At 36.4% G+C, this 26665-nt stretch overlaps 1 protein-coding gene across 1 annotated transcript in view; it reads right to left on the bottom strand.

The window, feature by feature from the left end:
- Positions 1 to 25752, bottom strand: part of LOC120305601 (sciellin-like) — a 46612-nt gene extending 20860 nt beyond the window's left edge. Inside the window, exons 1-8 of the mRNA XM_039337687.1 lie at positions 25618 to 25752; positions 18493 to 18563; positions 14573 to 14690; positions 13767 to 13829; positions 11670 to 11738; positions 6651 to 6719; positions 3261 to 3320; positions 509 to 556 (exon numbers count right to left, since the gene is read on the bottom strand). Coding sequence (XP_039193621.1) covers positions 509 to 556; positions 3261 to 3320; positions 6651 to 6719; positions 11670 to 11738; positions 13767 to 13829; positions 14573 to 14690; positions 18493 to 18535 — 470 coding nt within the window. The 5' untranslated portion in view covers positions 18536 to 18563; positions 25618 to 25752. The remainder of the gene's footprint in view (positions 1 to 508; positions 557 to 3260; positions 3321 to 6650; positions 6720 to 11669; positions 11739 to 13766; positions 13830 to 14572; positions 14691 to 18492; positions 18564 to 25617) is intronic.
- Positions 25753 to 26665: the final 913 nt, after the last annotated feature.

Raw genomic sequence — 26665 nt, 5'->3', positions numbered from 1 at the left:
TAGTTTTAAGGAATATAAATTCTCTTAGTGACTGACAATGCCTTGAATGACACATTAAAAGTAAGATAGTGTTCAGCATGGAGATAGCCAAGTCATGCCATTACAAGTAGTCCTTGATTTGCAGTAGCCACCTCTGCCCACCGCCCGCTGCACCCTTGTTCACCCTCCTGCAACTATGCCCAGAGCTCACACCAGACTGGTCTCTTGCACACCTTCCAGCAGCCATCCCCAGCCTTGCAAAGCTTTGTTGTGCTGCCCCACATGTGCCTTCTCAACACCTTGCAACAACCACCTCCAGCCCAGCAGAGCTCACATCCTGCCAACCTAAGCAACATAGTCATGTGACATTATGCTTTACATCCACATTGCTTACCAACAGAAATTCTGATTCTAACTATGCACCACCCTTCTCTAAGGATTACCTGAACACTTTTCTGCAGTGTCAAGAATGGTGGAAGTAGTACAAATTAATACTAAATATCTATACCAGAAGTGAATAGAGACTTACCCCTCCTTGCTGTTATCTTTGACTGCAATTAGACTCTCCAGGTCACAACTTGTTTAAAAATGACACAAAATCAGTGTAAAGATTTCAAGCAGATAGAATTATTAATGTACTTTAATTCTCTTTAATATATTTAACATCTGAATTGCAATTGCAATTCTAGATTCTATCTGTAAGTACCGTATTTTTCGGCGTATAAGACGACTTTCTAAACCCTGAAAATCTTCTCAAAAGTTGGGGGTCGTCTTATATGCCCAGTCGTCTTATACCCCGGAATATACGATAGCTATTATTAGCAGCACTGGTTGTTTTAATGAAAAGACAAGGTATAAATTTAACAAATAATGTGTATGAATAATGTAGCTACATAATATTTAGAAAGAAGTGGACATGCATATGTATGTTTTAAAATTCAACAAGGGACTTCCAGTTTGCCATTGCAGCTGCCACGGACGTTGGAAGGCAAGCTCTGTCTTCCGCATTTGGTTTCGCTCCGCTGGGGTATAGAAAGGGCCGAAAGTCACCCGCTAGGGGCAACGAGCAAGGAGGGGACCCCCACTTGATCGCGGGGAGGCGGCAGCCCTTCTGTTCGATCTGGGGCAGCTCTTCAAACCGGCGGAGGAAAGACCAGCCATAGTAATACGGCTCGTCACTAGGCTGCAGACAGCCGAAATCCAACTCTCCACCAAGCATTTTGAAAGCAACGTGGATGAAACTGGGTGAGATCCAATTTTCTCTTTATCCTAAGCATTTTCTTTTCCTGTAAAAGCTGCCCAAAGTAGCTTTCCCCCTGTGAGGAGGGATGGAAGGGAATTCCTATCCCACCCTCTGAGAATAGCAGCGACTGACTACCCAAGGGAATTAAAGCACTAAAAGAACAACTTTAATCTAATTGGATTTATATGTTCCTGAAACTTGGGGACCAAAAATTTTCTTATTTTTATTGGAGACTTTTGCTTTTATCTACAAAAAAGAAATAAAATTGGAAAAAGGATTATAAAAATTTTGGACTTCACATTTTGAACATCTTGTGGTGAAGTTTGGTATTACAACTTGTTATTTCCTACCTTAGATAAGACTCTTTTGACCTTGGCACCACCTGTGAGAAACTCAGCTGTAAAGAGAATAGCTGGGCGGCATAACTGGCCTACTTGAACTATGAATGTAAACCTTTACTGACTTTCAGAGTTATATGTGGGGAACTGCCTTCCTATCTCTTTATTTGAGCAACATCGGTTACTATATGAGATGATGAAATACCTTGGACTATAAAATCTTCCATGACAAATGACTTCTACTATAAAGACTATAAACATGTGAAAGAGAGATCCCATACCTAGTTATAAAATTATTTTTAATGTCTGATTTTAAAGTCTTCAACTTCACACATTATTAAAAGAATATGGATGAAGAACTTTGACTACAACTAAAGAACTAATAATGCAGAAGATAACAGAAGAATGGAACAATCAAATATTAAGACAGAGGACTCAATTGACCAACAAATACAGTTAATGGAAAATCCAGAAAAGGGAGTGACAACACTGAAAATGGAAAAGATTTTCTATATAAATCAGAAGAAATTTGAGAAAGAAGAAGAACAGTTTGAATGGAAGATAAACATATCAGGGCAATCATGGGGAATTGGAATAATAGGGAGACAACTTAATGAATACAAATGGGCTAGCCCTTCCCCCAAAAATAGCAATTAAATTATCTCCTTTATTTCAAATAGCATATATAATAACAGAGGGAGATCTATTTGATGATCTAAAAGCACTAATATGGAAGACTAGTTGGCAAAGAAAGAAAGTCAGAATAAGGCTGAAGAAAATTGGGGTTTTGATTTATTAGAGGGGATTTCCTATTATTAATTAGAGAGTTAAAGAGAGAAGTTGAGATAAGGGGAATTTTGGTCATTAGATTTAAAATATTTGGAAATTAGTTGAAAATAAAGATTTTATCTGTTTAACATTTAAAAATTAGACCTAAAAGAAAAAAAATTAATTATTATGAATATTTTTGATTTATTGACTAATCCAGGCAATATATTTAATAGTTTTGATTTATTAAAGGGGATATTGTATTATTAAGCAGGTGATTTAATATGGTGGGAAATAGATAACTTTTAGGAAATAGAACAAGACTATATTTAAATAGATAAAATGTGTATTTTGAATATTAGATTCTGTTATGAATTGAGATAAGGGAAATTTTGGTTACCTAAAGCCTGAAAATTATAAATATCAAATGTTAAATTGGAATATTGATGGGAAACTAAAAATTGGGGGGAAATTAATAACAGGATATGGATTGTTTATGAAGATTGAATGTAAAAAGTAATTAAGATATGTATAAGCTAAAAATTTATTGATAAATGTAATAATGATGTTTTTACTGAGTTGATATAGTAAGAACTGTATTAGCTTAAATATGAGAAGTAGATGTTAAGGGAAAAAGAGAGGAAATATTTGATCTTGTATCTTGAGATTTGTAGTAAAGATTTTTATATGTTATCAAACTATTGATTAACCCAGCCACCACATTGCTTTTTAAATACTTAAATGTAAAATTGGAAAATTAATAAAATATTATTTTTTTAAAAATCAACAAGGAAACATAAAAGATTGCCTCCTTATCAATGGTAGATTCATATTTTTTTTTTTGACCCGGTGGAGTGACAATGACAAGGAAAAATTAAAATAATACTCTTTTCAAAATACAATCTCAGTGCTGATTTCACTTGAAGACTTACCACTTCTCTTCCCATTTAGAGGTACGATTCACTTTGATATAGTCATCCACGTCTTGGTACCTGCAAATTTGAAACAAAAGCCAAGGTGATTTATTCTCAATATACTCTGAAATTTAGCTGATAGCCGAGAAGCTCCAAAAGTCTCTAATAGCTACATTCTAACAGCTGTTGAAAGGTCCAGTTCCAAGCTGGGAGAAAAGGCGCTGGAAATAAAATGGAGGCTAGCTGCTTAGAAAGAAGGTCTGTTTATTGATGAGCAGAACCAGCAACAGCATGCATTTCTGGGACAGCTGACAAAATGTTGTTGGGAGTAGGTGGGTTTTTATACATTCTTTGAGGCTTTGTGTTTGAGATGCCTGTTCCTTGTGAAATGTACTTTGACTTTTGCTTGAGTGTGCCCTTTTAGTATTCTAATTATTTGCCCTGTCCTTGGAGCAGGGTGGGGAATGTGGATTTTAGGAGTCTTTGTTTTTCTAATCCCATCAGCTCCAGCCTTCTATGGGAGCTGTGGCTGAAGGCGTTTTTGCTTATGAATAGGGTGGTCCAGTCTTTCTGAATGGATTACAAAATCTCCATTTCTAAATATTAGCCTCTTCAGGTTTCTGCTTGAGGCAGGAAGACTGTGGATGTTTCTGCTTTTGTTAAGATTTTTTTCTCCATTTCTCGTCTAGGAGAAATATTCTATCCTGCCTCTTTTAATATTCTCCAAAATATTTCATTCTCCGGGGGGGGGGTGCTGACTTCCTCCATGGCTGTGGGTCTATCTTTCCTACTTTTTAAAAACTTTACAAGCAATTTACAAGACAAACCCTACCAAGGATGGTCCTTCCAGGAAATCTTTGAAGATGATAAGGTCCATGTTCAGAGAGTGGAGGAAGGCACAAAGGGAACAGCTATCCTTTATTTTATAAAGATTTATAAAGATTCAACCAGAAAAAGTGAAGGAATTTTATGAAACGTAAATAAGGAAGCCTCTTCCTGAGACAACTGCTAGAATTTATTCAAAGTTAGTGTCACGCTGTTGCAATATAAGAGCCACATCTTTTGCATGTGTGTGTGCAGTATGATGTCATACATACAAAAGGGATGGATTTTGCAAGGTCAGTTTTACACCACTTTTGTATGTATCATCTCTCTCTACAGATAGCCCTGCCCTCCTCCTCTTCCACATTCACCCTCTGTGCTCACTTCAGCCATCTGCCAGCCCTTTGGTAGATCAGATAAGGAAATAAACATTGCAAGGACTATTGGAACTCTGTAGTAAGCTGCCAGACTCTCCCTCTGCCTCCACTTACACCGTACAGAGTCAAGGCAGGGTTATTTTGGGTCTCCTTCTCACAGTCTCATTTTTCTCAGGTACAAGGTGTTGCTTACTGTCTCTTTTATCTGTGAATTGCTGATTCCAAAACATGAAATCAACCTTTTTATTTAAATGTGTAAACCATGGCTGGGAACATGTGGGGAGCTCAGTACCAGGTAAGGCAAAAGGGAATTTGTTTGCCTTACATCTCCCCCCCCCCCACATGCCTCCATTTCTGTGGAGAAATTCATTGTTTTCAGGATGAATTGAAAGAGAAAAGGAAGGGAGTCTGAAGATCAGAAGGTCCCTTAAAAGGAAGCTTGGATCTCCCCACCATCCCAAAAAAAAAAAAAGCTAAATTGTAATCATGAAGAGGATTTTGAATTCTGTGAATTGTTGTTTGGGCAGATACAGGGGAACATTTTTCTAAAACCCTCCTTCAGGATTTAATGCTTTATTTTAAAGCATACATGAGAGTAAAATGTTTCAATACCCCAAAGGTTTTTGTGCTTGGAATTGTCTCTAGTTTTCAGAGTTTGTTCCTATGGTATGTTGGTTTTTTGACATGATTTTCCAGAAATCTGAACTGTCCTTTTAAACTATCTTATCAAATACAATTTCTAAAGTTCCACCAGAGATTCTAGCAGCACTGTAGGATTATTATTATCCAATAGTGGGTTATTTCCATAGAAATCTGCTTAAACTCAAAGGAAAAGTTTTATTCCTCTTATTTTTAAAAGTTCACAACTAATGCTTCCTCTATTGTTCTGACTTTCAACAGAAGGAGGCACTGCAGGAAGTTCAGGAGACAGTGCTTCAGTCATATTGTCCCTTTGATCTCGCAATACAAAAGCCTCTGACTGAAATGACCCAACACAAAACTGGTCTACTTAAATTATCCAAAAACTGAAATTGATGCAAAATGCAGCAGTCTCATATTACCTGGGATCACTCTATATTACTATAAAGTTGGAAGGGACCTTGGAGATCATCTAGTCCAGTGGTTCTTAACCTGGGCGATAGCGCCCCTCAGGGGGCGATTTCATTTTTCAGGGGGGGCGATGGAACAAAAAGGGCTGACTCAGGGGCAAAGGAACAAAAAGGGGGCAATATGGGAACGATGGAGCGAGAAGTTTTGGGGACACTTTTGAGACTTTTTCGTACAGTGAATCGCTGCATATCTGTCATACAAAAATATCAGATTGCTTGCTATTAGTGGATTGAATTGTGTTTCCAAATGTTCCTCCAGCTAGCTTCAGTACAGAACTCCATACGTATGTGAATACGCATCACTTATCTTCATGCGCGTTGCGCAGCAGCCTCTACCCTTTTTATATTTCTTTTTGCGTCTTAAATTTCACTTGTAATTCAATCATTAAATGTTACTGTTTTTCTTTTCAGGCATTTCACTTCCTTGCAATTGAATTTTGTTTTCGGTGGTCATTACATTAAAGTGTCTTGAATAAATAAGATAATAATGAAATATATGTATCACAAAGTTTGGGAATAAAGTGACGGGTGGCACCAAAAATTTTCAAACAGTTGAGATCTGGGAAAAAGACTGGAAATAAATTATTTGCATCGATATGTCCTGATGACAATTTTAAAAAAAACAAAAAAAGTGTTTGCATAAATTGAAGAATTATTTCCTATGTTGTGATTGAGAGGTTATGTTGGGGGGAGGGGGTGATGACAACTTCCACATTGGCTCAAGGGGGCGATTCTTTCAAGAAGGTTAAGAACCACTGATCTAGTCCAACCCCCTGTTCAGGCAGTAAACTCTATCTTACTAGTTATTACACTGAGATGACATGTCAAGAAAATACACTGCAATTCCTATCTTCTAGTTCTCTTCATAGTGGCATATAAGCATGCAGTATGTTATGTTAGCATAAAAGTCACTGGGCCGTACCTACTTATTTAACAGATCAGACTTTTTATAATGTTAAATATTTTTCTGAGATATAACTCATAAAATTTATCCAGATCTGAGGAAGGCACATAAACTGTAACAAAATTTAAAAGATCAGTCTCAGAAAAGTTACAATTCTCTATCAAACCAGGTACCTTTCCAGCTCATGCATACATACCTTTTATTTATCCTGCTATCTATGACAGGTGGGATATTTGCCTTATCAGTACCACTTCTGCCCGAAATCCTAAATAGCAAAGACAGTTTTCACATTAGACATAGACTAGTTTGTTTTTAAATTAAAAGGTTACTATCTTTTAAAATTTAAAAAGTAGCTTTAAAATTAAAAGCAAGTATTTCCTTCAAATAAATTAGCTTTTTCATGCAATTCTCCAGTGACCTTGAGAACAGCACCATGTTACTTAGGAAAGTTTTTTCTAACTTAGTAAAATATTATTTTATCAATTGAATTTATTATTTTTCTTCTATCAGTGTTCCATAGCAGCAAAATTAAAATATTCTACCAAGTCCTTTTACAAAGAAGCAAAGTGTCTCTGCAATTAAAGTGATCCCTTACCACTTCAAATGTTCCATTAGTCATCAAACATAATTGATTGGGAAGTTTACTGTACCATAACCTAAAGACACCCATCATACACAAATTCTTTTAAAACATCGAACCAAAGAGGGACATATGTTTAACATTGATTTTCTTTAAGCCAACCAAAGACAGAACATAAGGCCTTTCCTGGCACATGTTTGCTGTTGACTTAAGCGTGGTCAGGGACTAATCTGATTTCCTGCATTCCCATGACATTCAAACACAAACCCAGCATGCTTACAGCTCAAATGGCTGTTGGTTTGGCTATGGGCCTCTGACTGAGTGAGGAGGATGCGGCTGGCCTGCACTGTTCCTCCGTCTGTGAGCCCAGCAGAGAGGAAGAGGTGCCCTGAACTGCTTCCCCCTTGTTCACAAAGAGCCTCTATTCTACAGCCATAGGAGCCATTGAACTGTCTGCACTGAAGTGATTCTGAGAAACCCTGAACCTTCAAAGGCAACCAGGAGATAGGCATAACGGGACTTCTCTAGTGACACTCATAGAAAATGAAGAACAGCAATTCAGAAGAGGCAAGATTCATGGCTACAACCTGTTGGGAGTCACTTATCACCACAGTTATGGCATGATTACAAATGTTAGAAGGAATACAGAGTATGCCTCCTTATTGTCAGTCTCTACAAACAACAGTATACATGAAGAAGTTTCAAAACTAGGCGATCTAACAATAGTGAACATCCTTAAACCACCTCTGGCAGCATGGCCACAGCATGTCCTGAACATCAAGCCTCACCCAACAATCTACACGGGTGACTACAATAGCCACCATGTTAAGTGGAAATACTGTTCCACTGATGACAACAGTGAACAATTGTCCAATTGGGGTGCAGCAAACAAAGTTCAATTGATTTTTGATAAAAGATAAGGGCATGTTTAAATTAGTGGAATGGAATTGTGAAACCAATCCAGACTTGTGCTTTGTTAAGAAGGCCCAAACTCTCAGCCAATCCCCATAAACAGGAAGATAATGGATATATTTCCACACAGCCAATACTATCCTATCTTGCTAGAAGTTGGAATCCAAATTCCCCTAATTCGCTCTACCCCTAGACCCAGATGGAACTTTCAAAAATCCAACTAGCCCAAATTTGCCAAAAATCTTTATAAAACTATACAGCGGATTCCACCAATTAGTCAGCATTATCATAGATTTGTGAAGGCAATAATCACCTCAGCAAAAAGATATACCTCAAGGGTATGGAATGAAAAAACTGAATGGCTTTACCAGATCTTCTTACATAGCGGTGATCCAGAGATCGCTGACAATCTCTTACACAGTGGATACACTCAATGTAATAAATGGGGACAACACAGAGAATCACTAAATTTCAGCAAATCCAGCAGGAAAATTTGGCGCATATTAAGGAAATTGGGTGGAGCTAGAAAACCTGCACAACAATCACCCAATGTAAGTCCTAACCAAATAGTCTCTTGAGTTGTAACTCTCTACAAAGCTCCAAGGGTGAAAGGACACTCCTCTCTCATCAAGAAAACACTTTCAGCTTTTTGACAGTCAAACTGAATGCTTTCTGAGTACTCTTGTTCCTTCTCTTTAAAGGAAATTGATACTGTCATTGGTAGTCTGAAATATGGTAAAGCACCAGACTTCAATAGGATTCATCCAGAATTCCTGATAAACTCTGGGAGGTACACACAGAATTGGATTGGTAAATTCCTCTCAGACACAGTTTCCAACATTTGCCTCCCACCAGAATTCAAAACAGCTAAAATAATATCACTTTTAAAACCTGGCATACCACAAGATAGAGTTGAAAGCTACTTTTGAGCTCCTACTACAAACTCTTGGAAAGATTAATTATAAATAGGATAAATCCCATAAAAATGACATTTGCCCATGGAACAAGTTGGCTTCTGACAAGACTGGAGCTGTGTGGATCAGGAGCTAAGCCTAACAGGCTATATTGAAGCAGGATTCCATTGAGGCCTCAAAACTATGGCTGTGTTTCTAGACCTAACTGCGGTATACAACACTGTTTGGAAGGATGGGTTGTTACATAACTGTGCCATATTATCCCCTACAAAAAACTCTATCAACTAATTAATAATATGCTGAGTGATAAGTCATTTCAGATAATAAAGGGGACAACATAAGTAAGATACACTACATTATTCAACTTATATATATCAGATATGCCGGCACCAAGGGGATGCAAATTTGGATATCTGATGATTTGGCCATAGCATTATAAGAAAAACCATGGAGGTGGCAGACAGCCTCCTGTCCCAAGATCTTGGGAAAATTCTTCACTGACCGGAGGCTCACTTCTAGCACCAGCAAAACAGTAATTATGTGCTTCCACCTTAACAACCAACTATCATATGAAGTGCTGAAGGTCTACTTAAACAACATCTTACTCCCCTATAATCCCCATCAAAAGTACCTTGGAGTAATATTGGACCAGACTCTCTCCTATAAGATTCATCTAGAATATGGCAACAAAAATAATACTAGGAACAACATATTCCAAAAATTATGTGGAACTAAATGGGGAGCTTCAGCTGCCACCCTCAGGTCAGCAGGCAAGATGCACTAGTGAGAGAATACAGAAAAAATATGAACAATTCACTCTGATCACTGCATGCCGTTCTTCCTCTTTTATCAGCAGGAAGACTTAAATCCAGGAAACCCCCAGTGCCACTTGCACAACATCTGCCTGACAACTTTAATGTCAATTCCCAAAGGAAAGTCAAATGGGTCATTAACACCCAGACATAGGAGGACATATAAATGATGCCACATAAAAAGGTGCCAGGGCTGGAACTACCACATCAGCAATTGACAATCCTGAATAGGATTCGCACCTCACACGGCATCTGACAGGATTATTTGTATAAGTGGGGCATGGTATCCTCCCCTCAGTCTGACTACAGGATCCCACATCAAACTGTAGATCAGATTGTGAGTGGCTGTAAGCTGAGGGCATACGCTGGTCCAGTATCTGATTATTTTCCTATAAACAAATGCTGCATTTCAATGGTTAGATGGCTTAGACATTGGTATTTGAACATAGATCTTTTTAATATTTATATTTTATTGCATCTTACTACTATAGGCAAAATATTAATATTTATTACTACACGTATGATATGCCATACAGTAAATAAATGAACAAGGGCCATTCCTTGTGACAACAGTTCATATGGCAGCTCCACTTACGGGAGCCAGTAGATGCTCAGGCCTTTTTTATGGCCTCTGCTGAAGCCCTGGCTAGGTTTTCATTTATCACATATGGTGTAGTAATTCCTGCAACATATGATTCTATGACAAAGTAAAAAATTCTTTCCTTGTCTTTCACTGAAAAGATGCAGTTATCAGGCTCTTGCTTTCAGGACTGAATGCAATCCTGTACATATTTACTGAGAAAGAAAAGCAGAATTCACACAACTAGAACATTTTAATTTCTAGCCACATAACTTTAAAAGTAACACGTGACCTTATTGCAACGCATCTATTCTACACCATATAGAGAAAAGTTTGTTTTTTTATTCTCTAGTATCTATTCTACACCATATAGAGAAAAGTTTGTTTTTTTATTCTCTAGTAAAGAAATGCATGCATTTTCTCCCTTTTGAATACACTTTATTATTAACTCATTCTTTGGTATTAAGCCATGCAGCATAAGATGCTAAACTAATTTGGACCATATTCCTGTGAAGTTAACATATTCTTTTGGCAATATTTTTTTCATTAAGTAATTGACAATAGCATTTTTCTATATTAAATTGGACTTGATTTTAACATGTGTCCTTGGTACACTACACATTCTGTTTTGTTTTTTAAAAAAGTATCCTGAACCTGAGAACCGCATCATAACACTTAGGAAAGTACAAAATACAAGAGGCAGTTAAACTGTAACCCAGCCCTGGTCTGAGAAATATAGAACTGATGTTTTTATAGCATAATTTTAATTAATTTCTTCAGACAATCTTATACAAAAAACTTCAATCTGTAAGAGCCAAACCAGATTGTTACTCTCTGTGGCATTTATTATCAAGCTTTATATTCTACCTATCTTTCAAATTGTTTTGAAGATTGTGTGTCTTGACAACAACTTTCCAAATTAGCTTAACTAATTTAAGGATGCCAGATCTGTGATGCAAATCAAGATTACTACTGCCAGATCTGTGGTGCAAATCAAGACAACTACTATATGAAATAGGAGCAGAGAGTTTCTCTACCTCTTTGCTGCTGGCTAGTATTTCCAAACCTACAATTGAATTGAATCTGCAATCCTCTCTAACCTGTTTCATAAAATCATAATCATCATTTTAGCCATTGTCTATCCACTGCAGGGTGAAAACCTCTTCCGTGTCTTGAGTTTTCATAAAATATATTGGCTTAAATCACTTTTGAGTACACATATATAATGGGTTAAATTGCAGATGTGCTTAAAACTTAGCAGAGAGATTTAATTCAAATATAAAACTATGTTACACCATAGTCATAAAATGTAAAAAGAAATACTTAAATTAATAAAGCTTTTTAACCTGAAGAAATTTACTTTCATTGATTGCATAATACAAAAGCAAAACAAAACCAATGTAAATTAAATTTTTACCTGTCTAAAGTAGTATCAGATCTATATCGATTAAGCCTAGCTTTCTCATCATTCTCCCCTTCTAGGTTCCTATTATTAAAAAAGAAAGATTAATTCATGATAGTTAATAATTATTAATTAATAATTAGTTACCGTCTCACAGAAGTAAGACATCTACCAGCTGATTAGCCAATATAAAATTATCTTTGGAACTATGGAATAAACTAAAGTAAGACAGCATCTCTGTTAATATAATGAATAAAATATAATTAATAATATTGTCTTTAATAACACATTTAATATCTTTAAATTATCTTCACAATTAATAATAATAATAATAGTTGGAAGGGACCTTGGAGGTCATCTAGTCCAACCCACTGCTTAGGCAGGAAACCCTATACCATTTCGGACAAATGGCTGTCCAGTCTCTTCTTAAAAACTTCCAGTGTTGGAGCATTCACCGCTTCTGGAGGCAGGTTGTTCCACTGATTAATTGTTTCTACTGTAACTGTCAGGAAGTTTCTCCTTAGTTCCAGGTTGCTTCTCTCCTTGATTAGTTTCCATCCGTTGCTTCTTGTCCTGCCTTCAGGCACTTTGGATAATAGCTTGACTCCCTCTTCTTTGTGGCAGCCCCTGAGATATTGGAACACTGCTACCATGTCCCCCCTTGGCCTTCTTTTCATTAAACTAGACATACCCAATTCCAGCAGCCGTTCCTTATATGCTTTACCCTCCAGTCCCCTAATCATCTTTGTTGCTCTTCTCTGTACTCTTTCTAGAGTCTCAACATCTTTTTTACATCGCGGTGACCAAAACTGGATGCAGTATTCCAAGTGTGGCCTTACCAAGGCATTGTAAAGTGGTATTAACACTTCACGTGATCTTGATTCTATCCCTTTGTTAATGCAGCCTAGCATGTGTTGGCCTTTTTGGCAGCTGCAGCACACTGCTGGCTCATATTAAGTATGCTATAAGTATGCATTAAGTATGCTATAAATGAGAAAAGTGTACGCTTTTGTTATTTATGTCTAAATTATATAAATTTAAATAAGTTTATGTTGAATCCAAGTCATAGTAACGAATTCCCAGCTGAGATTTCAGCAATCTCAGATTTGTTATTTGCAACATTTTTACAGACTGTCTCTATCACAAATGACAGGAATTGCCTGAATCCAATTATACAAAACTAGAAACATAGAAAATAGAGACGTGATAGCAGAAGAAGACTTAGTAATCCATCGAGTCTGCCCTTTGAGTTTATTTGGTTTTTGTTTTCTTTTTATAAATTTATTATTTTTAATTATTATTTTTATATTTTATTAATTTTATTTTATCTTTTGATTTTTGATTTTTGTTGCATGATGGACATGTGTTTATCCCAAGCATGTTTAAACCATATAATTGATACTTTCATCCTTAAAATAAATAAAATAACTTCTTTCCACAATTTGATTATATGTTGTATGTGAAAACAAAACGAAGATAGAATCACTTTCTATTTTAGTTACCATAACTGAGCTGAAAAAGTTAGTTTCTGAATGGCCGGAAATGGAAACAAGGAATTTGTGTTTCCTGATCTGTCTTCTATGGGTCATCCAAATGTTTGCAGCCTAGGTATGGCAGCCATAACGTATTTAATTAAATTAACACCAGCAATATCTCAGTTTAATGAATAAACTATTCAAGAGGCAGGCTGTACTATGTTTTCCTATTCTACAAAACTCATAATAAAAAGGGATCCCACTTTTATTGCAAATTCAATGTAAATTCTTTCCTTTTGAAAAATCCTCTAAAAAGATTGATTGGTTCAACTTCATTTTAAAAATTATATAGTGCAATATATTATTAATTAAATTACTTATAGATTTTGACTATCAAAATCTCCCACATCATGAATTAATGCGTATGTCAGACTTCATAATTATTTTAAACAATGAAGAAATTACTGCAGTATAATCAAGTAACAGAAAATGCCAGTATCTGAATTAAACTAAAGGCCTGACTTTGCTCAGTTAATACATTGGATTCTTATTACAAATTATTAACAGAACAATGAATTGCAACAATGCAGATGAAATGTGCATAGGAAAGAATATATACATTATTATGATACTCTACCTGTGCAAGCTTTCTTGTGATTTATACTGATTAAGAACCACTTTGCCATAGTTTTCATTGGTGCTGCAATAAACAAAAATTAGATATCACCCTTAAATATAGCACAGGCAGTCCTTGACTTCAATCACAATTGGACTGGAAAATTCATTGTTCACTGGTGTGGTTGTTAAGTGAGGCATCATGTGACTGCACCTGATTTTATGACCATGTTTACCATGATTGTTAACTGAGACCTCACGGGATCTTGATTTTTTTTATCTTTCTTGCTGGTTTTCCCATTGATTTTGCTTATTGGAAGCTGGGTGGAATGGTTGCAAATGACAATTATCTGACCTCGGGACAAAAATACATGCTGGATGCCAATGCCTGAATCATAATCATGTGACTGATCATGGGGACGATGTGACAGTTCTAAGTGTAAGAATTGGTTGTAAGTCACTCAACGCAGTCATAACTTTAAATGGTTGCTAATTGAATGATCATAAGTTAAGGACTACCTGTAAAGTGGATTATACAACATAACAATAGTTTAGGGAACTGGATTTTTTAAAGCTGTAAGTGTTAATGATACTTTCAAATCTGACTAATGCAATATGCTTTAATTATTTTAAAGTGGACTTTAGCCTTTCAGAGCCTTTCTCTATTACCAAATTACATTACTTATGGGATCATCTCTCCCCAATTGTTTCTACCCACTCTGTCCAATCTGGCAGTAAGGAGATGATGCATGGATTTTACATAAGAATTCTAGAAAAAGTTGCAAGATCTGACTATATTGCCAAAAAGTCAATAGATTCTTTTCTTACCCTTCCTCCTCAGGCCTTTTCTTTATCCAGCTATTGTCTTGTAAAAGGGTTCTTCGCTTGTTGACCTCATTAATAACTTGCTGTCTGCTCTTCATTGCAAGGGAAGCATTCTTAGCATCTGTAAATACATTGGTAGTATATTAGACAGTACATACTGTAGTACAAAGTAATTAAATCTTTTTTGGAACATCACAGAGTTTAGATGTCCCAGGAGTCATCACTCCAATTTCTGAGTTGGCAGAAAAGTGTGCCAACAAGATTTGATGCCTCAACTGCCAAACTCAATTCTGTCTCAGGAATGACGTTGGCAAGTGGTACAGTTTTTTTTATAGTTTTAAAGTTTATTGTTTTTACATGTTAAGGACAGCATTTGTGAATTCTTCTGGTTTTGTTCCAACTCCACTGAATGTTACCTGCTAGTGGGAAAAATATCAATTGTGTGATGGGGAGAGAATGAGTGGATATAGAAGGGAGCTTGGGATGGAGGGCTTAACCATCTTTTAAGTTTCCAAATGACATGTGGCTACATCTGAACTCAAGTCTGAATAGAATGCCAAATCTGTCCATAACTTGTGCTTTCTTCCATAATGGTTTTCAGCTCCCTGGTCTATCCTACAGCACTGGTTAGCTACCCATCCAACTACTAACTTAAAATATTTGCTTAACTTGGCTGCTTAGCTTCCAAATCTAGAAAAGGTCAGCCCAGTACTCATTTTCAATATATTTGTTTCTTCATTATTTTTCTTCTCAAACTCTTACAAAGTGCAACATTTCAGCATGTCTATTTAAAAGTAAACCATTCTGAAGTTATGTATTATTAAACTTAAATGCCACCTATCTCACTCTGAAAAGTGACTGATTTGACAGAACAAAGTTCCAAATTAGTTTGTGCAAGAATACAACCAGATACATTATTTGAAATGTATCCAAGGTACATTTTTCCATCATATGGACAGCTATATACACTTCTGCTGTTGTAAAGAACACATAATTACTGAACTTTTCTTTAAAGAAGCAATTTTCTTGTAATTTAGACTCATGCTTCTGGCAATTACTGTCATCAATTAATACCTATTAACAATTAAGATTATTAACCTTTAACTCCATAACCTATAAAACAATTCTCTATAATATTTAATATTCATTCATAAAATAAATGAAACTTTTTAATTCCAATTTTTTTTCCTTTTTTTCCTTTTTTTTCTTTTTTCTTAATTATTAAAAAAAATTTTTTTATTAACCCTGTATTCTGCTCTGGGAAGTGAAGGGAGGGGGGTTGGGGGTGGGAGGGAGGGTAAGGGGTTTTTTTTTACTTTAAAATTTTATTGTATTTTTATAAATGATTGTATGTTTTAAAAAAATAAAAAATTTTCAATGAAAAAAAAACAATTAAGATTATTAAGACTATGGTTGATCACAAAGTCAGTCAGATGTTTAGACTAGATTTGGTATTTTTGTCCCTCGATCAAGTCCTTCCTAAGGAAAGGCAGATGTTGTTAGATAGTATTAAAGGTACTGTAAGCTGTTCCAAGTAAAGTTTTCTTTTGCATGACCAATATTGAGTTTGTCAATGTTCAATGTTCAACTAGTGCTCCAGAGGTTTTGCAATTGCACTCAAGGTTCCTATTACTATTGGTGCCTGATGCTGTCAGCTTGAAGAATGCCCAGGTATTTGTAGTGATAGTCATCCAGACTCCTGATGTTATTTCTATAGGGCATCTTTCTTTTTTCATTATTTTTTCCCTTTAATAGTGAGTGAGCATGGCATATTTCTCCAATCCAAAATACATTCAATATTTTGGCTATAAATATGGACAGTGTCTATTTCAGAGGTTGTTTTCTTAGAGTGCCAGATCATCCATATAAAGGAGGTAGGGTAGCCTGGCAAATGTTTTTGATGTTTGATAGCCATGACCTGTATTGTTGATAGGAATCAGTGCAATGACAAACAGTGGTGATGATAGTGAGTCTCCCTGAAAGATTCCTCTCTTAATATTAACCTCTTCCAATCTATTATCATTGACAGCAGCTGTGTCTTCCATTGGGCCATTTCTGATGTTTCTACTGTCTCCTGTTATTTCTAGCCATTTAATTACCCAATTGTGTGGCAGAGAGTCAAATGCCTCTTGTAATCAATCCATGCTACATTCAAGTTGGTTTTCCTTTTCTTGCAGTTTTCCAAAATCATCTTGTCAATTAGGAGTTGATCTTTTGTTCCTGTGCTGTTTAGGCAGTTTTCTTTATGCTTAGATGGAAAGAGCTTTTTTCAACTAGATTCTGCTGGACTACATCAGCTACCATAACAGTTACCAAATTGAAAGTAGCAGATAATTAGCCTGTCATTGCCTGGTGCTGCCCCTTTTGTTCAATCTTTTATTATCAGGTAGGTTTTGCTAGATCAGTCCAGCAAATTTCACCTCCTTGTAATGTGTTGTTAAATTACTTGGCAATAAGTCAATGTAGACCAGTTAGATGTTTCAGCCCAAATCCAAGTAATTCATCTTTACCTGGAGCTGACCAGTTCTTGATCTTCCTTGCTTTTTTCTCCACTATATCTGCTGTTATTACAAATTCTTTCATTTCAGCTTCTTATTTATTCATATCCAAGCTACATCCTTTTTGTATTTCTTTATATTATTCCATATCTGTGCCCAGAACTGCACTGTTTCTTCCTTGTCAAGTGTTGAGTGATTCACCAATTGGATTGAAATTGGACATTCTGCCTATAATTTGCAATTCAAACGTCGTATCTGCTGATCTTCTTGACTATAGCTGTTATTTGCTGCTTCATTATTTCCAGTGCTTCCTTGATCTACTTTGTTTCTAAGTGACATTTTTGATCAGGTGTTCTTTGGTCTTCTTGTTCTTCAGCTTCTTTTCTTTCATCTAGCTTGCTTGCATCTGATCTCAGCTTGCTGATCTTATTTTCCAACCTGATCTTCCACTTTGGTGATGCATTGTTTGGCTTTTTTTTCTCCTTTGTTGATTTTGCATCCCAGGTATTCAATTAGAACTTACTGTATATTAGTCGGTTTATATCTTGCAGTGACGTGGTACTTATATTCCATATTACAGTATTTGCATCTTTTAATGCTTGTGTGAGCTATTTCTTTGGAACAAGCTTCAATGCAGACAACCTTATTGTGTTGTTTTTCTGCTGTTCTAGATACTCAGTATTCTTTATTTCAATTCTTCATTAGTTAGAAAACTTTGTTCTTCCTGAGGAAGAGGAGAGGGTGCCTGGTTTCAGAATGAAAACAATTCATTAGCTATGCTGGCTTCCTCTACTGCCAACTTTTCTATTCTTCATTTGTTCTTTTTTGTAGACCATATTGGTTGCAGAGTCATTCTGGATTTGGCATTTTTGTCCACCTATTGAGTCCTTCCCAAGGGCAGATGTGGATGTTTGTTAAAGCTGCCTTTTGTAACACAGAAAACAACAGAATAAGGTTGAATTTGTCATTGCCAATGGTATTCAAGTGGAGCTCCAGTTGTTATTAACATTATTATTAATTAATTATCAATATTATTAACAATTAACTATCAACATTAACAATTTGTAATCAGGCTTCCTCCCTAGTTAACATATTTTATATATTGAACACTCTCTTGTTTGCACCAATGCAAGTAAAGTTTCGGAGTAATTTTCTTAACTTAAAATCAAGCTGCTAGTTAATCACAATGTTTAACACTGTTGCTAAAATAACTTTTATAGCTTAAGGAAGTTTAATCAATGCAGTTGCAATAAAACTGCATATTTTATTCTTAATACAAGAAAGCATCAATCTGCCCTATGCACATGCACGTGCACGCACACAAACACACATGCCCACTCTTGCATATCATTGCAAGGTATTCATATTTCCTTTTTGTTATCAATTAGTGCAATTGAAACAAAACTGAAAGAGGAATTATATTACCATTTTTGTTATGCGATGATTTTCCTACAGTGAATGTTGTCATTTTATTCAGGGCTATATCCAGGTTTGTCCTAAAATAAAGTAAAAACACAAAAATTAAATGATCAAAAAACAGAAAATGGCCTCAGAACGCATCCTTTCCCTGCACCACCCACATACAAGAACTTTGCTGGATCAGATGAAACACAAACTGGCTTCTGTTCCTAGAGTGGCCAACTAGTTACATTTAAACAAGATATGAACCCAATAATTTCCCTTAATGCAGCTCTTCCAGCCAATGGTCATTGGCATTTTGTCTCTGAGCCTGGAAAGAGCATAACCAAAATGACTTACATATGGATTTCTGGTCCCATCTGTAGTCATTTAGTTGAGGACTACCTTTACATTGTAATAGTGAGCCAAGGCCTGAAACATGCCTAAAATTTTAGAAGTGTCCACCCAAAAATGAAAAGCTAAAAATTTGCAAGCATCTATTCTTATTAAGACTATTACTATGGAAGTAATGTCACTACACCTCATCTAGCTCATTCAGTCATTTTACTATGACCAGGCAGCCACTCTAAGAACAGAATATGGTTCAGAATTGAAAAAGGCACTCTACAAGGTTGCATCCTGTCACCTATTCCAAGGGTTCCCAACCTGTGGGCCACAGCCCACTAGTGGGTTGTGAGGGGTTTGCAACCAGGCCATGGAAACAGCTGGCAAGTGCACACAGGCATCTTTACACAAGCAATGGGTGGGCATGCACGCTCCATTTAAGTGAGCAGCAGGTGCACGTACACACTGCTTGTGCAAATGGAGTTGAGTGCACTTGCCGGCCGCTTGCACAGAACCATCCACTCCTCCCCCCCACTGTTCCGGAAAACTGGAAACGTTGGAAACTCTCAATAAAAGTAGATTTGGTCTTCCTGTGGAATTGATTTCTTGTTTTAGTCTAGCTGCTGAAGCTGACATTGACTGGACTAGTTTCTCTCAACCCAACCTACCTCCCAGGGATGAAAACTTTGAAAAGGCACATACATTGCCTTGACTCCCATGGAGATAAACTGAAATTTAATCCCTAAAAGATGCCATAACTTAAAATTAAATCCCATCTTTTAGGGATTAAATTTCAATTTATCTCCATGGGAAAGTCTAGAAAACAGAGAGAACTGTACATGAAAAATATAGCAAACTCCAAAGATCAATGGCTCATAAAAGTATTCTATTTTAAGTTCAAGCAAGCAAAATGCTATTGGTAAGCTTTCCTCCCAAATTTCTACTTATGCCACTTTCATTTGGATTCTGTTGAGAAACACCCTTTCCTTCCCATTTTCACTAGCTGGACTTGGTATTGCTGTGCTGACTTCAAACTTGCTTATATAAAACTTAGAACTTAGCTCCGTGATCATAGAATAAATAAACATATTTGTCCTTTCCATTTATATCTTATTACAAAACAGTTCATTCACGTAGCTTTATAGAAGAACATGGGACTTGTAAGCTTTATCTCTAGCTCAGTGCAATTGCTCAAGACTTATACAGTTTAATGTAAGAAAATTTTGGAAAACACCACTTTGTATGAGATCAACAAATAATGCAAATCACTCTGAACTCAGTGCCAAACTGCAAATAAAAGTTTACGAGTGTATTTGGCTATTTATTACTTTTGTTATGATCTCAGATTTTTTTTAAAAAAAAAATTCACGTGAACTTTTTTTTTAGTTTTTATAAGCATATCCTGTTTGCACAGAAAAATATTACTAGGCTATGATAATTAATAAAGTACGGGATTCGGAAATGAGATAGAAGGAAGGAATGCAAAGGATGTAAAAGTTATTATATATGTAGAGGGAGGAGGAAAAGAAGAAGGCAATTAAAAGTCATCAAATCAAAGCATGTCAAAAAGGCTGTGCAGAAAATGAGTAATCTTGAGTAATCAATCTCTCTTTAGTAAGTAAATAACTAACTGCTCTGGATTTCCATATGTCGTAACAACAGTTACTTGAAAATATAAATGAAAAATTGGTTTTGGGGAATGATACTAACTAAACCAGGGGTCGTCAACCTTGGCAACTTTAAGACTTGTGGACTTCAACTCCCAGAATTCCTCAGCCAGCAAAGCTGGCTGAGGAATTCTGGGAGTTGAAGTCCACAAGTCTTAAAGTTGCCAAGGTTGGAGATCCCTGAACTAAACTATTGCTGCTCTAATTGAGCTTGTGGTGTCTGGACTTTATCTATAGTATGAGAAGAAAAAGGAGAGGACCTAACACTTGGAGATGGTGGCAAGGTGACAGGAAGAGGAAAGAGCCCCACAATTCCTACTTCACTGCAGATACTTGAGATTTTGAACGGCAAGTCCAATTCTTAGCCAAACACTATAATACCAGGCAATGCTAAGAACCAAATCTCTCTTCTCTAAAGTCATCCTGAGCTTTAATTGTCAGGAAAACATCGATTATATTTTATTTTATATATTTTATCTATTATATATTTTTAAAAAATACAGGAGCCATAAGTGCTATAGCCTAGTCCAGGGGTAGGCAGCCTTGGCTCTTTTAGGACTTGTGGACTTCAACTCCCAGAATTCCTGAGCCAGCCTGGCTCAGCTTGGAAACCTCTCCCTTTCCCCTCAGCATGGCTGGCTCAGGAATTCTGGGGGTTGAAGTCCACGAGTCATAAAAGAGCCAAGGTTGCCTACCCCTGGTATAGTCAGACATGCAACTAGTTATGTTAATGAAGGAAGACAGAGGCACTAACTGTTTAGCCTCCATGATAGATATTACAAGCCTGTCTTGAACTGACCCACAGACAAATTCAAAAGAAGAAGGTGCTGGCCTAGAAACTAGGAGACTGTGATTTCTAGTCCCACTTTAGGCATAAAAACTGTCTTGATGACTTTGGGCCAGTTACTCTTTCTCAACCTAATCCCTCACAGGGGTGTTGTGGTGGTGAAAATAGGAGGAAGAAGGAGTATTAAAGGTAGGATAAAATTCCAAGAAATAAATAAATAAATGTAAGGCAGGAAAACTGGAGTCTTGTGCATTAATTTGGATACAGCAAGTCAGTTGCAATAGCTCTGCATGAGGAGCTATCAAAAGAGGAAGCAATCTGTCATTTTTTTAAAAAGAGAAACAGCTCTGCACACTTGGCAACAGCTGATTGAGTATAATTACTACTTTAAAAATATGAGTTCATAGAGTCATAGAAAAAGGAAACTAAGAGTCATCAAGTCCAACACCCTCCAGTATTAACTACCAACTAGAGTAGACTATCCAGTCTATATCTGCAAAAAGTCTAGTGAAGGAGTTTCTTCAGAGGAATTCAGGGTTCCATTCAGCAATCCTTCTGAATACTGGCGAAGTTTGCTTTCTCATTATTGAATATGCCAAATACAGATACCGCTTGACTTACGACCACAACTGAGCCCAACATTTCTGTTGTTAAGTGAGACATTTGTTAAATGAGTTTTGCCCCATTTTCTTGCCACAGTTGCTAAGTGAATCACTGCAGTTGATAAGTTTATAACCTGGTTGTTAAGTGAATCTGGTTTCCCCATTGACTTTACTTGACAGAAGGTTCGCAAAAGGTGATCACACGATCCTGGGACACAGCAAAGGTCATAAATATGAACCAGTTGCCTAGTATCTGCATTTTGATCACATGATCACATGCTGCAAAGGTTGTAACTATGAAAAACAGTCATAAGTCACATTTTCAGTGCTGTTGTAACTTTGAACAGTCGCTAAATGAAGTGTTATAAGTTCGAGGACTACCTATAATCCTTTTTTGACGGCCACACTTCAATTAAACAATTTTTGGATAGTTACACAGATCTAACTTCCCCTCTTATAACACAGTCTTGCAAGATTCCAAAATACTTTACATACACCTTCAATATCTTGTGGAGCCCTCATTGTGTATATAGCATTATACTGAAGCTTTTTTGTTCGCTATGGAAACCAGAACGTAAAAGTTGAAGGTTTTATGATCAGACCAAAATCTGTATTGGTCAGAATAGACACCTTGAACAATCCTATAGGACAGACATGTCAAACTCACAACGTCACGTGATGTCGCACAATGTATCAGGCCGGTTTTGCCATTGCTGGCAATGGGATAGCCACGGCTTCCAGATGACGCATCCGGCCCGTGGCCCGGCAGTTTGACATCCCTGCTATAGAATGTAAAAATCTTGACTATCTGGCAATTATGTAAAGTATCAGCCAACAACATTACAATTATTTATCTAATGAGACTCTTGGATCATATTCAACATCGAGAAGTATAAATGAAATGAATGTGTTTTGCAATACTGTATAGTTTTGATTCCCCTTGACATTAAATCATCAATAATTAAAATAAGCCAGAGAATACAGGGCTAAGCAAACTTTCAGTATTGTCCAAGTTTGCCTAATAATTATTTGAGTTGCGCATGGGTAGTTCTGAAACTCAAAAAGGGGGGGAAAAACTAGCCAGGTAACTACAGGGCTGTTTAATGTCAAAACCATTAAACAGCCACAAACTCTGGAACACATTACTAAGCAGTCATAGTTGGGTTTTAGTAGAGAAATGATAAAATGTGAACTGGACTGGACTGCTAATAAATACTGTAGATACAGGGATGGTTTAAGAATGGTACCCAATGAATGGATGTCAGTGACTTCTTGTCAAGCAGAATGGAAGTGTTGAAGGCATACTGCAGGTCCTCATTCCAAGCCCTATAAAGTTCAACTTATTTATAAATGATTTGGAAGAGAAGCTAGAAAAAGAAATATTTTCACATTGAGGATGACAGAAGGATTGTGTGGATAGCATTCCTATCTATGACTCACAAGTACTCCCTCAACTGAGTCAATTATAACTATTGTCACTAAATGTATTCTAAAGTTTACTAATAAAGCTAAAATGACACACTTGGCTTGATAATTAAAGGTTGTGTTTTAAAATCTGGGGGATCTTTTTAATTATTATTTTTCTTTCCCTGGGCTACAAACTTTGAGAATTTTTTCTCAGTTCAGCAATGTATGTTTTATCATTTCTCCTGTCAGCTCTGCCATCTTCACTATGCTTTGCTAAGCTTGTTGGCATCCTGCCATAAATGGAGGGGGGGGGGCAAAGCAATTTGGATGCCTGGCCTGGGAAAGAAAGTGAAGCCATTTCAAGATGCGCCTGACCTCAAAGCAGTTCCCAAAACATTGCTCTGGGATGCTATTGGTCACTGATGATCTGGTCAAGATTGGGGGAAGGTCATGGAAAGGGGAAAACTTGTAACTTTTGTGTGGGAATACTCAATTCTAGCCTTGCTTTTGCTGCAGCTACTAATCCTTAGTAAAAGAACCTATCACCTAAATCTAATGGAATCAAGGGTCTTTCTTTCCTAGGAACCTAGCTGGGGGCAGGCCTGACATGTCCTGTTCTTCAATTTTTACATTAATGACCTAGTAAAATGGTTAAAAAAACCCAAATCATCACCTCTCTAAAATTACCCTGTTGCTCTATGCAGATGACGCAGTAATCCTCTGCAGGACACCTGTAAGTCTTAAAAGAGCCTTGTGAGCCCTTGTCCAGTATTGTAATAATGACAAACTGATCATAAACTACCAGTCACTTGAGGTAAAAGTAAATCACTCTGCATTTCAGTCCTCATCCAATATCTTAAAATATAAAGTTTAAGTTTGAAAATATATAACAAAGTTGTGATTATATTAATAAACCATTATATTATGTGGCAGGTATGACTTTGATATTATACAGTACTATAAAACATGCAGATGCTCATTTTGGTAATCAAAAAGAACCAAAATGCAGTTGTCAAAAGCAAGATTTTTAAATCAGGTAGGAGTTTTGAAGTCATAGCTTTTGTACCTTGTGTTAAAACTTCCACACAATAGACAGTGATACATAAAACCAAGGTAAATGAAGACAATAAGCTATCTCCAAATAATCACTTTTTAACCTATAAACGTTTATCCCCTATCCTTACGCTGGTCTCATTTTAGGCTATATCTTAGGCAACAACCTGTCCTATTATGTTCTATACTTCAAAGCACCAATCAGCCATAAAACACAATGGAGAATAAGAGTCCAGACAGTTTCTAACTATCCTGACAGCAAGGGCTGCAAACCACAATGTTCACTCATCTGGAGAGACTATACATGGAGAAATTTAAAACTGTATTTAAGGCAATATAAATTTTGCAAGATTTAAAAATCTCTATTGAACATTAACCAGAATTAGTTTTCAGTATTATTATCTGCTTGTCTGTCTTATAACATCCACATTATACATTATTAACTGGTGTATATCTCAGTTTACACTTAACAAATTACATTCTCTAAGTTGGTAACCAACGTAACTCCAGTCATAAAGCAAGATTACATATGCAAAAGAAAAGGTTTGCTGTCTGAATGCAAAATTGTAAAATGAAAATCCCTTGTCTATTCAGTATAAAGCAAGCTGCAGGAACAGGTTTTTCAGGATTTGGGTGGAGATGAGGATCAGTTTTGAAAGAATTAAAATAGTAAGTAGCTATGGGATCAGCTAGTTTCTCTGTACAATTTTAAGATGTGTGAGTTTTCTGTTAACATCTTAATTGTTCTTTTTTTTAAAAAAATGAACTTTTTTACAACCTCAAACTTAATTAACTATATTGAAAAAAATAACTATTTTCCTAAATAACATATTGTGCTCTTGCAAAATAAAGCAGAATAAATAGGGAATACTTCCTTTAAATCATTCTCTTGTCACTAAACTCTTACTTTTTCAACATCTAATACTTTGCCAGGGAAGGGCAGATAGTAGGCTAGTTGTACTATTATGCCATAGAGAGGATATAACTTGTGTACAATTTTACTGCCATGGTCATCTCTCATTGGTGAGATTTTAAGTTTAAAAAACCCTTCTTCTAAGCAATTCTTTTGATAAGCAGAAACAAAGTACAAAGGATCACAGTGCAAAATGACTTAGGTTTCCAGAGGTTTTGAAGGCATTGCATTTGGGCATCCTGTCTGAGCTTCTGAGGTGGTAAATCAAAACCAAATAGGGAGAAGGAAAGATCATAAGGTGAATTGTCCTGCCCCTCTAAATATCTCAAACTGAACACTTTTGAAAAATTTCATGCCAATCTATAAATATCTGCTTACCTCTTTATGCACCCAGTATCAAAATCCAGATTCTCCAGAAATAGTGTTGTGCAGTTCCACTTACAAAAAAAGAAGTATTGGCTGCACCCGACCGTCTTCGCAGCTTTGTGACTTCTCCAGCAGAGATGAGTCACTCTGGGAAGAGGGGGGAGGTGTGGAAAAGGGAGGGCACCTGTTATACAGTTTAAATACACTATAGTAACTTAAAGTTATTTATTGTTGTTTTACACTGATACTTGTTACATTTCAAAATTGGGATGTGTGTATCTGCGTGATGGAATTCTACATATTATATTATTATATTTATATTTATGTATAATATAAAATGTATGTGCATACATATATCAACAACGTTTTGAAAACAAAACAGGCTTTTGGGGGGGAAATTACAGATCCTGAAGTTGAAAGTCAAGTACTTTGGCTACCTAATGAGAAGGAAGGACTCACTGGAGAAGAGACTAATGCTGGGAAAGATTGAGGGCAATAGAAGAAGAGGATGACAGAGAATGAGGTGGCTGGATGGAGTCACTGAAACAGTAGGCATGAGCTTAAATGGACTCCAGAAGATGGTAGAGGACAGGAAGGCCTGGAGGAACATTGTCCATGGAGTCGCGATGGGTCGGACACGACTTTGCAACTAACAACAACAACAAATATTAGATACAAATCTAATATTGCATATTGGCTGTAATATTTAAATTGCTGTCAAAAAAAATTTCCCAAAAGAAACAGAACATGGGAAAGCCTGTTTATGTGCTAATGATATATAAACAAAATAATTTAAGGATTAGAGCCATAAATTACCTATTTATTAATATAGTATATCCCTAACCATTCTCTCTTTTCTAAGATGAGTCCCAAGTAAGCTTTTGCAGTACTTCAGTGCCATCTGCCTTCTTTGATCTTGTTCTGGGATTCAATCCTCCCTCGACCTTTCCTTCAGGTAGGTGTTCCAGTGCAGGGTCCATTTCTCCAGTCACATTGCCTATGGGACCCACGTCCTTTTGCTTTTTAGAGGGCAGCATGGAATAAATTACTCCAAACTTCA

Source organism: Crotalus tigris, unplaced genomic scaffold (assembly GCF_016545835.1).
Source record: "Crotalus tigris isolate CLP2741 ecotype Arizona unplaced genomic scaffold, ASM1654583v1 scf7180000017685.4511686, whole genome shotgun sequence".
Lineage (NCBI taxonomy): Eukaryota > Metazoa > Chordata > Lepidosauria > Squamata > Viperidae > Crotalus > Crotalus tigris.
Note: the sequence above shows the minus strand (reverse complement) of the source record. Positions and strands in the feature narration are given on the sequence as shown.